Source organism: Lissotriton vulgaris, chromosome 9, assembly GCF_964263255.1.
Source record: "Lissotriton vulgaris chromosome 9, aLisVul1.2, whole genome shotgun sequence".
Lineage (NCBI taxonomy): Eukaryota > Metazoa > Chordata > Amphibia > Caudata > Salamandridae > Lissotriton > Lissotriton vulgaris.
In genome coordinates this window covers 799,734,460-799,750,572 of record NC_141697.1, presented here as the reverse complement: position 1 = coordinate 799,750,572, position 16,113 = coordinate 799,734,460, and the positions used below count along the sequence as shown (strand labels likewise).

General features: G+C 44.3%; 1 protein-coding gene across 1 annotated transcript in view; it reads right to left on the bottom strand.

The window, feature by feature from the left end:
* The window catches only part of LOC147692287 (serine/threonine-protein kinase D3-like), a 587,115-nt gene extending 577,161 nt beyond the window's left edge, over positions 1 to 9,954 (bottom strand). Inside the window, exon 1 of the mRNA XM_086938546.1 lies at positions 9,416 to 9,954. Coding sequence (XP_086794672.1) covers positions 9,416 to 9,556 — 141 coding nt within the window. The 5' untranslated portion in view covers positions 9,557 to 9,954. The remainder of the gene's footprint in view (positions 1 to 9,415) is intronic.
* Between the last annotated feature and the right edge of the window lie 6,159 nt (positions 9,955 to 16,113).

Genomic DNA, 16,113 nt, shown 5'->3' with positions numbered 1-16,113 from the left:
GGTAGAGCAGCCAGATTAGCAGCCCAGTCAGTTCAGTCAAGGCAGGACAGCTGAGGGGATGATGCAGGGGCAGCGCAGGGGCCCAGGGGCGACCCAGGGGGCAGAGATGGCACAGCCCGGTACCTGGTTGATCCCCAGTTGTCCTGGATAGCACAGGTGGTTTTCTTCTTGGCGCTTGGTGGTTCTGGCGCCCTTTGAAGGTAGGTGCTTGAAGGGGGGGGTTGGAGTTGAAGGCTTGAAAAGTTTCCTTAGCAGGTCACTTCAGGTGGTCCCTGGGTTCCCCTCCCGCCGGGCCAGATCAGTGGGCTAGTTCAGTGTTCCTTACTCAGCTTGGTGGGCAGTGCCTAAACCGTGTCATCCCCAGTGGTATAGGTTTCTGACTAGGCCCTACCGCCTAAGTCTCCTGCGTAGGGTCCCCCAGGTCAGTGATGCCCCAACTGACTGGAAAGTTTCCCTCCCTTTTCTTTTATAGTCCCAGGTCAGGTGACCACTCTCTGAGGTCGCAGTTGGTGACCACTCCCCTCTTCCGGAAGGTTTCAGGAGCTTCCTCACTCTAGCTCTGGGCAGGGAAGGTAGGCTGGTGTTGCAACAATGTTTAGGGGTTCCAGCCAGCTCCTGGCTACTAGAGTGCGTCTAAAAAGACCATGCTGCAGTAGCAGGGGTCAGTGGCAGCTATATTGGGGGAAAAGAGCACCTGCACCTTAGCATTGATTAGCAATGGGAAGGTGCTCGGAGACCTAAGGACAACAAAAAGAAGGTGGGAAAAAAATGATGCAAGGGCGAAAAAAATAGGGAAAAACCACCCTAGGGCTGACAGGTCTAACACACACCCTATTTGTAACATAGCTCTGCAACTCACACTAGTTGCTCTCCGTCTCTACTTTGTTCAAATGAAGTACTGTTTTCAGTTAAAACCTAACTGATAGTTGAACTGGTCACCATATAAATGTTAGCCTTAGATATGTGTGAACACAGTCAGTGTGCACATCCCAGTGTTTGGGCACTCCCTCTGGTTCAAATATAGATAGACTCCGTTGAATTTTCAAAATTTCTTTAATTTGAATGTATTGTTGTCAGTCTTTCTTTAGTGGATTAATTTCATTCAATTTACATGACTTTACACAAAATCATCGTCGCTCCAATGCATTTCGGGCCGGTTGCCCTTTCTCAAGGAGCTCTGAAAATAAGAACGATCTGCATTTGTATCAAATTTGCATGGTATTGTGGTCATATAACGATGTTCAAAAACAAACATATCCCAGTGGTGATTAGAAAAACAAATGCGTGTGCAAATGGGTATAGAGGAAACCGGTAAAAGTAGTATGAGATGCCAAGTTGACTGAATGTGCTGGAGAATTATGGGCGCACCCAGGGAAAGTGAAAATGGGTCTGTAAGCGGGTGGCGGCAATGGGGAAGTGAAAAAAATGAAGTTGAAAATGCTCACGTATAAATGCAGCTGTCATACGGTGCTGTAACGAACAGAATAAAATGAATTAGCGTTTGAAGGAACACTCCATGGGCGAGTGTAAACGTGACAAAGGCTGGCTGGCAGAGGCTGAGCTAAAAGCTTACCGGAACGGGATTCTGTGAGGGGACTGTCGAGGTCTCCGAGTTAGCTGGCCGCTGAGTGAAGCCGCCGGGTTGGTGTGTGGATGGCTCGCGAGGGACACTGAATCAATATAAACAAAGGACGAAGTTGGCGGGTGGTAGTGAGAATCGAGGAAGGACCATACTGTGGTGAAGGAAGGGGCCATCTTGGAACGGGTGAAGTGAGGAGAGGAATCTGAACAAGTGTGTAATCAGCAGAAGTGCAAAGGGTGATGTGTTGAAACGTGGTAACAAACCCATGTTAAAGGATCAACCTGAAGGCTAGTCACACAAAAATAATGGAAAATAATCACAAAGAAGTAGACGTAAAACATAAATATGGAAGGTACATGACATTACAGTAAATGCGCACAAGATATATGTGTCCTTAAATACCCCGCCGGGTATTTATAAGAAGCAACTTAGTTCAATACGGTCATTAAGACCAAAAGGTTTACAAGATTGTAAACGAAAAATCCATGAAGTTTCTCTTTGTAGAAGGAACTTGTTATTGTCCCTTCCTTCTTTCTTCTCAACGGTTTCAAGGACCATGAATTTCAACTGTGCCACTGTGTGATTGTTTTCCATAAAGTGTGCGGCCACGCTGGATTTTGTTTGTTTGGTCCTGATGTTAGATTTGTGTTCGTTCAACCTGACTTTTATTTTTCGCTCTGTTTTTCCTACGTAGATCTTTCCACAAGGACATTTGAGCAAGTATATGAGGTTGGATGAGTCACACGTTGCGTTGACTTTCACTTTGATTTCTGTGCCTCTCATGGGGTGATTGATTTTGCTGCCAGTGATGATATTGTTGCAGTTATTGCAATTAAGGCACGGTTTTGTGCCTTTGTATGTGATTGGGCTTGGTGTTTCTTTAGATAGAATCTCCTTTAGGTTATTGGCTCTGGTGTACGCAAAAATTGGAGGATTTTTGAACATGTCTTTGAAATCTGGTTCAGACGCCAGGATTCTCCAATGTTCTAGGATGATTTTCTTGTATCTTCCACTTAGTGTGGAATATTTGGAGACGACTACCATCCGGTTTGCCTCTTTTTTAGTTGTCTTTTTTAAGGTCGTTTCTCGTTGGATTAAAGAAACTTTTCTCATGGCTTCATTAGTGGTTTCTGGCGGATATCCTCTCTCGATAAATCTTAGGTTCATTTCATCGATCCTTTGAGCATAGGTATCTGGATTGGATACTATGCGTTTTACTCGCAACATTTGGCTGTAGGGGAGGTGGCGTTTCAGTGAGTGTTGATGGAAGCTTGCAAAGTGCAACGTATTGTTGCGGTCAGTTGGTTTCCTGTAAAGGTCCGTTATTAGGCCAGTGTCAGATCTGGTGATGGATACATCCAGGAAATTGATTTGAGACTCGTCGAGATTCCATGTCATTTGAATTCGGTGGTCTTTAGTATTTAGGTTGCTCAGTTCTTTTTCCAGCATCGTTCTGGTGCCTTTCCACAAGAAAAATAAATTGTCGATGTACCTAACGTACATCAACAAGTTGTTAGTCCATGCTGGGTTGTCGTAGATATACAGTTGCTCAAAATCAGACATATAGATATTAGCGTACGCTGGCGCGGCGCAATTGCCCATGGACATGCCAGATGATTGTTGAAACCAATTATTGTTGTGACAAAAGTAGCTAAGATAGAGAGTGAAGATCATGAGCTCCATTAGGAAAATTTGCATGGGTTCAGAGATGTTGCTGTGTGCTAGGATTTTCTCGATGGCTTCAATTCCACCTCCATGTGGGATAGATGTGTACAAACTATTCACATCCGCTGTACAAAATATGAGGTTGTCATTTTGATTGGTTTCAATTTCCGATAGTTTAAGTATAAATTCAGTTGTGTCTTTCACATAGCTTTTGAGTTCTTTGACAAATGGTTGAAGATACCGGTCAAGAAATTTGCCTACGGGTTCGTGAAGTGATCCCTTGGTGGACACGATTGGCCGCATTGGAGGATCCGTTAGGTTCTTGTGTATCTTCGGTAGTAAGGTCATGGTGGGACTTCTTGGGAAATCAACCAGTAAAAATTTTTTGGTGCGCTCATCAATTGTTCCTTTATCATGGGCTTTGTCAATAATCGATGCTAATGCGGCTTTGTATTGGTTGGTTGGATTGGATTCTAGTGGGATGTAGGTATCGGATTTGCCGATATGTTCATTCATTTTTGCATTGTACATACTAGAATTCATGACGACGAGGGCCCCGCCTTTATCAGCCTTTATGCATTTAATCGATTTATTGTTGGCGATCTTTCTTAATGTGTCGTTGTCTTTTTGTGTTAGATTCATTGTTTTGGTTTTTTTCTTAAAGTTGATTTTACCCAGGTCCTGTTTGACTAATGTCTCAAAAGTGTCTATACTTTTGTGGCTGACCGGTGGTATGTATGTGCTTGTTGGGCGTAATCCACATAGTTGATCGGGTTTTTGATCAGTTGTCGGTGGAAGCACGTTTTCAAAAAAATGACGTAACCTTAATTTCCTGGTTAACTTGAATGTACTTGTCTCCAATTCAAGTTGATTGGTAAAGTAAGTTGGAATAAATGAAGTGCCTTTTTGTAGAAGCTCGGTCTCATGTTGCGATAGTTTGATGTCAGAGATGTTAATGACTAATGATTCGTTTTCTTTTTGTCTTTCTTGGAACCTCTTGTATTTGGAGCACCATATAAATGTTACCATACTGAATCAGACTTGTCTCCAGGGCTACACTATTTCTATTTCGTAAATGTGCACATGTACATTAGAGTCAATCAATCCTCTATATGTTTGGGGGGCACATACTGCCTACTTTGTTTTCTAAAATTATCTAGTGGTTTATAGAGTAATTTGAGAATCAGTAGCTTGAACAATGTCATCAATTATGTCATTTGAGATGTCATCAATGATGTAATTTTACATGTCATGAGTTATGCAATATGTGAGGTCATATGCACTGCATGGTGGGGTTCAAGTCATAGCTAGCTCACAGAAATATAAATGGCGTATTTCAATGTTTTTTTGGTTTTAAACATAAGTTTTCAGCTCATTTCAACACCTAAGTATAACATTACTTTAACCTTTGTTTTTACAGTAAAGTTGAAGTTTTTTTTTAACGTAAGCTAAGATCTTATTACCATACCGAACTATAACTTCACATTAACCCTTGTTTTTTCTGTGAATTCTGGCTTTTTTTTTACTTTAAGAGAAGATCATATTACCATACCTAACAATAATGTCTCTTTAATCTTTTTTGTTGTCATTAACTCAGCTGCTCATGGCATTTAAAAATGCAGATCAGGTGTTTGGCCAGGCCCACTGTCCAACACAGGGCCAACCCACCACAGCCAGCCCTCTATGGCCAGCTTGCTGCAACTGCCCCTCCCGCCTGCCCTCCGTTCTCTGTCTGCATCCACCTGCCCCCTCTCTCCTATCCTGAGTGGCCAGCTTGATGCCCCTGCCCATGCCGGTTTGTCCTCTGTGGTCAGCTTGCTGTTGTGCCCCTCCCACCTGACCCCGATTCTCCATATGCCTGTTCCGCCCCCTCCTGTCTGCCCCCACGATCAACTTGCTGCCCCTGTCCATGCCAGTCAACCCTCCCTAGTGGGCGTGCTGCCCCTACCCAAGCCCTGCTGCCCTCCGCACTTCATAGTGCTGCAATTGACCCACCCGCCTAAACTGGGTGGGCAGCTTGCTGCCCGTGCCCTCTGTTCTCTGTGTGCACGCCCCTGTTCCCTCCCTGCTGGCCTTTGTACTTCATTGTGCTACTGCTGCCCCTCCTGCCTGTCCTGCAGTGTTAGCTTTCTGCCCCTCCCCCGATCTCCTTTCTCCATATGTGTACCCCTGCCTCTTCTCTTCTGCCCTTCTTGCTCTATTATGCAGTCATTGCCCCTCCGGCCTTCCCTGTGTTGCCAGCTTGATTGCCCATCCCCACTCCCTGCCCGCTATCCTCTATATAACCTTTTTTAGCTGTCTCTCTATTGCAGCCCCCTGGCCAACTACAGAAGCCGCTTCAAGACACGTTAGGTCCTCAGGCATGGAAAAAGAAGACAAACAGACAGACCTTCCCTTCTTCCCCCCAAACCTCTGAAATAGGCTCTCCCCTCGCTTGGAAATAGTCCACCATTCATGAACCTCATCAAAGAACCTAAAATCCTCAATTTCTCATTACAGCTACCCACCTCTCCCTAAGTTCTCATCCCAGGTAATTAAACTGTGTTTTTAAAAATGTTTCCCTTTCGGTATTAGCCACACAGTTGTAAATACGGCTGTAAATGCCCAAACATTATTTCTGTAACCTGCAAGCAGTGATACATTTCCTTTCACATATATTCCATTACCAGCCACATAACAAACGATGAAATAATCCATCAACACCCATGTAAGACACCCCGGTGATAATACGCAAGGACAGCTATGTGCTTCATTACAAAATCAAACAACCCATAAACATGAAAATAATTTATCAAAACCATTACATCACACCTTGATAAAAACCCATTAATATCACACTACACTCAGGCCGATTTGAGGCCCCAAACCTCTTTTGTAAGCCAAGTTATACCACTTGAAGAGAAGTGGTGAGTTGATTGCTGTTGGGTGAATGAGGGTTGTTGGTGGAAATGGCTTTGAAGGGCTCTGTTGTCTTCTCTAAAGTTTCTGCTCACTTCACCTCCTCATCCAGGTGCTTATGATGTTCACTAGATTGCAATGGAAAGATGAGGCAGGGACTAATGGGAGGGGTTTTGGAACAGCTGGAGATTAATTGCTTCCTATAAATCTACCTTCTGGGCTCATCCAGCATTCTTTTCTTCTCTATAAAGGTTTCTAATGGGATTTCAGTGACCTTCCTGAAATATGTCTGAAGAGTTCTAAAAGGAGTGCACTCCTTTATCCTCAGCATTTCTGTACTCAGGGACACATTAAGGTTTTTTGAGGCCCTGGGCAAGACAGATGGGTGAAATATGATAATTTTCCCTTTAATTTTCTTCCCCTGCTTTGTCCCGCCTCTTCTCTTCTGAGAGTGTACTTCTCTGCCAAGACCTTGACCTCCGATTCTGCAAAGTAAGGGAAATGGGAGGTGGCAGGAGGATGGTGGAGAGACAGGCGAGGTAGCGAGAAATAGAGCTAGAGGTGGAGTGGTGAGGTGGGGGTTGAGATAGGTAGGGTACCTGATGGAGAAAGAGAAAAAGCAGAAGGGTGAGGTAGAGAGAAAGTGTAGAGAGGCAAGGGTAGTTACAGAGGAGCAGTGAGACAGGTGATAACATGAATAACAAGTAGAGAGGTGTGTTGAAAGAGAGGTGAAGTAGACAGAAATGGGGTGAAGTAAGGAGAGAGGTGTGAGACAGAAAGTCATGTTAGGCATAGAGTGGTGCAGTGTGGGAGTGAGAAGGCACAATGTTTTCAGGGAGAAATGGAAAAGTGAGGTAGAGAGAAGAGCAGGGGTTTAGTGATTGGTGAGGTAGAGAGACAAGCTATAACAAAGTAGAGAGATGAAGAGAAACGAAGTTGAGAAAGGTGCATTTGAGAGTGGAGACGTAGAGAGAGGGAGTAGACAGAGAGATGTGGGAGTAGAAAGGAGGTAAACAGAGGCGGAGAGATAAAAAGGGCTGAGCAAGGAAGGGGGAGAGACATGACAGATTGATCGGTAGGTGATGGAAGCAGAGGTGGATAAGTAGCTAGAGCGGTGTAGCATGGCTAGGTGGAGACACATGAATTCAAAAAGGTATGCAGTTCCTTAAAGATACAGGGGGAAGAAAAGGAGTAGTAGACCTTTACTCTTTAGCTACCACTGAACATTATACCTGTGGTGTGCTAACTCAGATTTTAGCCTAGACAAGTTGACTCACCGATTAAAATTATTTTTGAGTACTACTTAGTCTCCTTTTAACCTCTCTTACACATCCCTCAGGTCCTCTACACTCAACTACACTCCTCGACCCTACACTCCCACCTCACCTCACCTTACAGCTTGGTAACAAAAGATCTGCAACAAAGAGCCCCTCAAAGGGTGCCCGTCAGTTATTGCAGCACAGGCCTGAAGAGGAGCATGCCCTATGATGAAGCATGACACCCTGCCAGGTGTGTGAGGACCTTAGTTCCAAAAGTGGGAGACTCACACTACTACTTTGAATATTTAATGTTACTGACCTATCCTCTACTCCACCTTTTCTTCCCCCTGTATCTTTCAGGAATTGCATAGCTTTTTGAATTCATATGTTCTAGTGGGCTTGGATGCTGGACCTATAAGAGCCCCCAGTCCCCCTTCCTTATGTTGATATAGGTGGAGACACAGTCAGAGGTAGTGAGAGAAAGGTGAGAGAGGCTGATACTGCCCCCCTCGCCTTATGAGGGGGCTATGTGGAAGGTGGGTGGCCTGCGTAATTGCCAACTTTCCCCTTGCCTTAAAACGTCTGTCAGTACGGAATACAACAATCCCTCCGACACCCTAACCAACCGTAAAATGAGTACTTTGTGTAGAACCAGTTGCCTTCTTCAACAGAATGCAGCCACTGCAGCAACACGAGAAAACAGGTGATAAAACCTGACTCAAGAAACTATACCACAAAGGACCCCACAGCGCACCAATGCAGCCCAGGCTCCACTATTCCACCGCGTCTTTGTAAAGCCTGATGTTGCTACCTTGAGGTAGGTGAGTGTCGCAAAGATCAAAACCACGATGTTCACAATAAATTAATAACACAGTTTTACAGCAACCTCACACCAAGAATTGTATTATAATACAAGAGCGTGATAATTATCCTCAAACATGAGACTGACCATTAAGTACAACTCAATCACAATAATACACATCGATTACACCTTAAAACACTTTAAACTGTCTATTAATGAATCAACACTGTTATAACACAAACACAGTTCAAACATGGTTTAGTCTCTCTACAAGATAACACACTTCAAAATGTAATGCAATCTGTCGACAGCATTATAGCTCACACCAAAGATTATATGATCAATTGAAGCCATTATAACATACTCCACTCATAACATAAACCCACCAACAGAAACCATCCAATCACAGTAAAACCCACCAAGGCATTTATTACGTAGCTCAAATAGATATACTGTATCAACAATATTATACTATATTAAATCATATTAAAATCCAATATATTTCTCACATACCCCGCGCATATTGTGATTTGACATCGTTATGAAAAGTCGCCATTATTATGTAATCCATCAACCACCATTTAACAGCCGCTGCACAAAAGATAATTTATCAGAGCAATCATAAAACTTCGCAATCGTGAAACAGTGCATCAAAAAGTACCATAAGTGTACTAATAAACACCCATGTAAAAAACACATCAATGACACAAGTTTTCACCCGTTTTTAAACAACCCCCAAAAGTCACACGAGCCACTGAAATACATACAAATTACGTCAATTGGGGCACAATCCAGCAGTGGCTCCAACACACACCAATCATGACATAATCTTTAATCTTGCTATATAATAAAATCAAATATCAAACACGAAATAACACACTGCTCGCATGAAAATGAAATATCAGCACAATACGAAACACAAGAGGTATACCGCATTCAACCTTCAATGCCTTTATATAATACACCTCACAGCTCTTCAATAGCGCGCTGTACGTCAGGTGCGTTTGCTCGCGCTAGGTCAGGTGCATGTGATTAGCGTGACCTCTGCCTCGTGAGCTGCATGCTAGCAAAGACCTTCAATGGATGGACGCCTCGCGGCATTTTAGGCTTCTCTGTGGCCAACACTGCTCAGAGAACACCATGACGGACAACAAACCCCACGGAGCTCCCTCTTCCTTGCAAGCAAATAAAGCAAACACAGTGCAATACCTTCTTCTCCACTAGCTCCAGCGCCAGCCGGCTCACCGTGCCGAAGTTGGCCTCGTTGGGATGCAGCGAGAAGGACTCCCGGGACATTCCAATCTGGAGCTTGATGCATATTTTGCCGAAGGCTTGTATTTCCAAGGCCATTTTCTGTTGTCCAGGAGTGACTGACCCTTCGGTCAGCCGAGTATCTGAGGTCAAGAACCGTCCTCTGCCGATTTCACCCTTCACTGGACAGGCACAAGGACTTTGAAGCCTCGTTCTTTGGAATCTCCATGGATTCACACTAGTGAGAGAAGTTGGCGCGCCACCTGCACAAATCCCACAAAAACATCGAAAGTGAATAGATCCTGCCAAGCTTCGCCGTGAGACTGACGAGCGGGAAATCTGCGACTTCAAGCATCCATGACCACCTCTACAGCAGCGAGCGAGTTATACTACGAGAACCGCCCCGCAGCAGACTCAACTCAACTGGGTCCACTCGACGCCCAGCATCCGTGGGAAGGAAGCCGACAAGGAACGCGAACGACGAGCAGACTCTCAGTGCCAGTCAGGCTGACCGGCTCCGTGCCGGGGAGAGCTTCCTCGCACCGACAGCCTCCGAGAACCCTCTGCTGACAGACAGGAAATTCAAGTTTTAACACCCTGCTTCCTCCACGAGCCCGGGCTTTCATGGCGACGTCTGCTGCGGGCTAGCCCTGCAGAGAATCAAAGAGGCCCGCGGTTATCTCTTCACGACAGAAACGTGCCGCTTTAATCTGTAAATACTTTTCGTGTTTTTGAATTGTTTGGTTTGCAAAGAATGAGAGCAAGCTGAGGTAGAGAACGACCAGACTTAAAAAGTTGCTTTATGAAAAGTTTCCCCGGTGATGCAAAATAACAGCTACTTAAAACTTTTCTATCCAACAAAATAATGATTCACATAAAAGGTTTGGCCCAAGAACCCAACATTTTTGTTGTCAATAATGACTGATTCAACTTTGGCCGTATAATTCCTAGCAATTAAAAGGGTGTACATTAAGCAGACCTATAACTACATCCAGGCAGCTCTGGCATCTTCTGGAATCTAAATAGGGAGAGAAGGGAAACAGTAATTCTCAAAGCCTAAATCGCGAACACCGGTGGAGAGAGTGAGGTATATTTGTCCATTCAATCAATAAACTTTTTGGGGAGTGAAGACATGAGTGAGAAGGAAGGCCATTTGAACAACCCCTGATAGGGGAGACCTCTCACAAGATGGAGTCCTACTTTTCAGCCAACACTGCTTCAACAGCTACTTCTGCGTGTGGTCTCTGCACATTAGATATCAGCAGGACCACTGGAATTATGGGTTTGTGCGGCCACAGCGATTTTCGCATAATTGTAGATTTGCCACATAAATCATCTGCTGCATAATCTGCAGATATGAACAAAAACATGTTTTTTTCGAGCTCAAACAGTTCATAAGTTAGTAAAAATTCAACAACACAAGTTGCCGTGTATCAGAAGGCCCTTTGCAAAGGTGGACTGGTCACCTTACTGTATCTTATTGCTGTATTTGGGTGTTAAACTGGTACTAATGAGGTACAACTAATGCCTGGAAAGTGTTAACAAGCTTTAAAAGACAACATAATGAAGTAATACTATGACAAAATGTGCAGCAAAATGCCACATAATTTGACTTTTCTTGCCGCATACTTTACTCAACCCTGTCACATAATTTGCCCCTCCCCTGCTGCATAATTCCAGTGGCCCTGGCTATAAGTGTAGCAAAAATGACTTTACCTAATTTGAGCTGGGAATGCAACAGCGGAAGATTTTCCATGTACAGTCTCTTCACCTAGCTGGACCTTGGAAACTGCACGTGGGTGTGTGTGTTTGAGTGTGAGTGTACAAACCAATTTGGCGTGGTTCCCAGTAGGAGTGCATCTCCCAGTTTACCTAATCTTTTCCAAATACCCAAGGGACCTGTCTGCAAATATCCTGGCCCAGTCAATGGCCCCAATTGACATTTTATAGTATTGGCTTGGAATCCATCCAAATGTTGCTGAACTTTTAAACGCAGTTTGGGCGGAGATTTCTGATGTTGCTAAGATTATTATACATTTTTCTGACAGTGAGGGTGAAACTGAGGAAGATGATTTCGAACAGCTGGCCTATCCATTGTGGTACACACCAAGACAGCCCACTTGTCACCACTGATGGGACCATGTTAGAACCAAAATTGTAGTATGACAGAAAATACTTGTCTTGCATTGATCTAAATCACAATCTCAATAGTAAGACAGAAGATATTTGGCACAAATCAATGAATGTCAAACCAAACACAGAGCAACCAGTATGGCATAGTTAAGTTCAATCCTTCCGGATTTAAATTTATTTCAGACTTGAAATATATCAAAATGCATAAACAAGATTATGCAGTGAAGTGCAAGACAGTTTTACCATCACCCAGCGGTGGTGACACTGGATACATCCTCCAGCATTTGGAGTGCAAGTGGATCAATAAGTGCGACTCCATGAAGAATGGACTTAACTTCAGGGAGGGGTGGTGCAAATTCATTGCTCTTATGAACTAGGATGGGTTCAACGTCTAACGTGGAAACTCTGGCTGACCTTAGCACAAGAGGTGGTAGTGCCTTCCACTGAATATTGATAATGTTCTTCTGCTGAACTGGTCTTAAGTTACACTCACTGACTATTCATGTATATTCAGACATACTTTGTGTACTGTTCATTGTCTACATGTCTATATGTTAGCCTAGTCCCCTTCGTGGGTGCCTACTCACTCTTTCATGTTGTACCAGCACATCCTGAGCGATTAGCAAGGTGTCATGGGGTCTCCTCTCACTGAGCTTTTCATGCATTTCCACCCAGCTGTTCCCATTCTTGGTCAATTGTGCCACAACTGTGCCATTGTGCACACATTTGGTGCAATTTTTCATGCGAGGTTGATAGGTATTTTAATATACAAATGTGTCTGAGAGTCTTCATATTTTTCTGCCTATTACACTTGTGCACACCCAATTCACTGTTGTGAATCTTAAACAGCAAGGACAATGAGTGCCTCGCATCCGCACTGGCGATGTCAGAAGCAAGCCTCCTGCCATGCCCCATCACGCCTACCGTGCAGGGACACGCCTCCTCCTCACTTCGAAGACGGTAAGCAGTTAAAGCCTCAGTTTGGGACGTGACTCCATTTAAGTAGCTCAATTTATCAAACCCCTTGCCGTAGATTTCTTGTAGATATTTTAAAAGAGTTAAAATTTCGCCATGCTAAAACTGCTTTACTTTTTCTGCAAAGAGCTTCTGACATGTGCACCTTATGCTCTATTATGAGTTTTCTAAAAGTTGCTGTTAACTTAAGAAACACGAGCGCTTGACTTAGGATGCACATAATTCCATATGTTTTTAAAATTGTATTAAAATTTGTTTTTAATATTCTATGGTTCAGAAATGTAATGTAACTGATGATTTTGTATTAAGTTTTTTTATGATAGTTTTTAATCATCGAAATAAAAATGTACTGAACTGAACTGAAGTAGCTCGATTGCCAGAACACTGATGATACAGTGGCAGCTCCTCCGCAATGTCGGAGGAGCGTCGCCCAACTGTCTGTCGCAGAGCCAGCAGATGAAAAATAAAACTATGCTCTAGCATTATTTTCTTTTTCGTTTGCCGGCTCTGAGCCAGACTGTGCATGGAGGGGCAGGGCATGGGAGGGGAAGGAGGAGGGCTTGTGCACCCCCTAAGTACGCTTATGTGTTTGGCTGGCCGTCTCAGGCTGACTAAAGCACACATGCGCACCTAGGGTTCCCCAGCTCAGCTGTATTCAGCAGCCAGGCTGGAGAAGCCCCACAGACTCCATGACCTGAGTGGAGCATCTTTCCTGCCCGCTCTGACCAATCCCTGTGGTGCTCTGCAGCACAGGATTGGATGGGAGTCTGTCCCAGGGGCTGCTGGGTCCTGGAAGAGGCCAGCAGGAGTGACAAGCGAGGTGGCCGATGGCATCAGGTAGGTTTTTTAAAATCATTTTTACTATTAACTCGTCCCCCCACATGCTCGCCCCCTGCACTTTCCCCACCCACCTCACCACCCTTTGTCAGTGGCGGCCCCAATTGTAACAATCATCCCTTACTCATTCAGGCGATTTTCAGGTTGGGAGTTTGCCACGCTTGTACCGCCAGTGGCGTCATGAACCCCCTGCTTTGGCAGCTTAAATTGGGGTTAACTTCTAAAAGTTTAATATTTTTACCATGGCCTCCACCAGGGCGTCAGAAAAAAGCCAGGGCAGTGCTAAAATGTGTGGTTTGAACGCTGCTATGTAAGACATGTTCAGCAAATGAGAGGAAAATAAATGTTGCAAACAGAGGAAAAAGGTACAAAGTGAGCAGAAAATAGTGTTTAAAGAAAGGCATGTAAGCAAATATGAGAAAATATAGAATTGCTTCAGTTAGAAACTGCCAAGGATGAACGGGAGAATGCAGAAGGAGAAAGTAATGAAAGGTGCAAAGAAGGAAGGAAGCGCAAAGTGAATGAAATGGTTGTTGAAAGGAAAAGATGAAGAGTGAGTGCAAGAATTGTTGGTTGGAAGGATGAATAGGTGGATAGGAGGGAAAGGATTAGTTGGTGCAAGATTGGAACAAAGGATTGACAGAGAGATGGATAAGTGGATGGAAAGGTGGACAGAAGAGTGAAAGGATGACAGATCTTCGTGTGAAGTGAATGGTCATTCATTGGATGGATGGATGAATGGATGGATGGAAAGGTCAAAAGGTGGATGGATGGGTGAAAGGATTGATGAATATGTGAACAGATGGGCGTCATTTCAGTAGCTGGTTAGAATAACGAAAGCATGGATGGAAATGTGAAAGGCTGATCGATGGGTGGAAGAGTGGTAGGATGGATGGACAGACGAGTTGATGCAAGGGTGAAGCAAAAGCTACAAGAAGGACCAGGCTTACTTTCTTCGCTCACTCAGAGTCATTAGAGGTTTGGTTCAAAGTGGGGGTATTTGAATATTCTGACTACTCCCTTCCATTACCAAATCCCCAATGTGGTCCTCCAGCTGCTTGAGTTTATGCATGCTCCCGGGTAAGGTCGGTTCTAAAGCATTTCTTTTTGTTAAGTGCAAGCTTATTCTTATTCCTTGTGAGCTGGTCTTCCCCGCTCCTCTAAACACTCTTTTTTATCAACTGCAAATAATTGGACCAGTCCCGAGAGTATGTCTCATCTTACTCTTGCACTTTGGTTAATTTATCATACAAATGTTGCGTTTATCGTTCACTACTTACATTGGCCCCAGGTAAGCGGCTCTTTCAGTAAATCAATCTTGGGTTGGTAAAGCACCGCTAATCACCCGAAGAGGCCTCAAGACGCTGGGTGGGAGGTGCGCAACTCCAGGATGTTAAGGCGATTCGTCGAAGAGCCAGGTCTTGAGGCCCTTCAGGAACTTGGCAAATGTTGGTGTCTGTTGGTGGTGGAGAGGGAGGGTGTTTCATGACTTTGCCACAAGTAAGGAGAATGAGCATCCTCCTGTTCTGATCTTCTTGATGCGGGGTACCATCGCAAGAGAGAGCTGGGCTGAGCGGAGGGATCTTTGGGGTGTGTGGAACGAGAGGTGGTGGTTCATGTAGGCTGGTCTGGTGTTGTGGAGGGCTTTGTGGGCGTGGGTGAGAAGCTTGAAGGTGACTTTCTTCTCGACGGGGGGCCATTGTATTGTCCCTAGGTGCTGGCTGATGTGGCAGTGGTGCGGCAGTTTGAAGACTAGTTTGGCGGTGGCGTTCTGGACTTTCTGAAGTTTGCGGGTGAGGTTCTTGTTGATCCCAGCATAGAGTGCGTTGCCGTAGTCCAGTCTGATGCTGATGAGGGCGTGGGTGGGAATCCAGCTCTTTCATAAGAGATACAGGGAATGAGTGACATTTCCTCTTGCAATTTCTGATTGCCGTGTGTTTTCCCCATACAGGCACACCCCTTGGCCTTGTCCTTGCATCCTTTCCTAGAATACTGAAGCTACTTCCTACACCCAGACTCCGCTACATAGACTGATCAATGTGTATTCTATGATATTATACATGTTTCCCCTGACTATTATGACTAGTGCATGTGCTAACTCTGCTCATATCCTTAGCCCCCCCAGGTCATCCCCAGTCCTGAGCAGGCCCATCAAAATCATTATAGACAGACCTTTTGCTTCAAATCACACATGGTGGAAACTGCCCAGTGGTGCTTCATGCAACGAGTTAATGAGGCTGTCCTGTAAATCCCAATGTACTACTTACTCACACTTATTTTGTCACAATGTTTTCCTCTAGGTCTAGTTTTCTCATTTGGGGCCTCTCAAAATACTGTCTCACCATTCACTTCATTGACTTGGGGCCTCTCGAAAAACGTTCTCACCAATCACTTCACTGCGTAATCTTGAGTATGCCTTTTGCTATATTACATAGTCTAAAATAAATTAAAATCCGAATGGATTGAATTTAACTATGACATACTGGGTGCTCTGTGTTTGGTTTGAAATTGAGATTCATGACAGATATCTTCTGTACTACTATTGAGACTGTGATTTAGATGAATTCAAGACAGATATTTTCTGTCATACTACAATTATGGTTGTAACATGAGTTCCATGTTCCTGTTCCAGGTTTATACTTGATACACATGTTCACATGGATATTGGGTCGATCTTGTTATTATGAACCGTACTTTGCGCAGTGACTTAC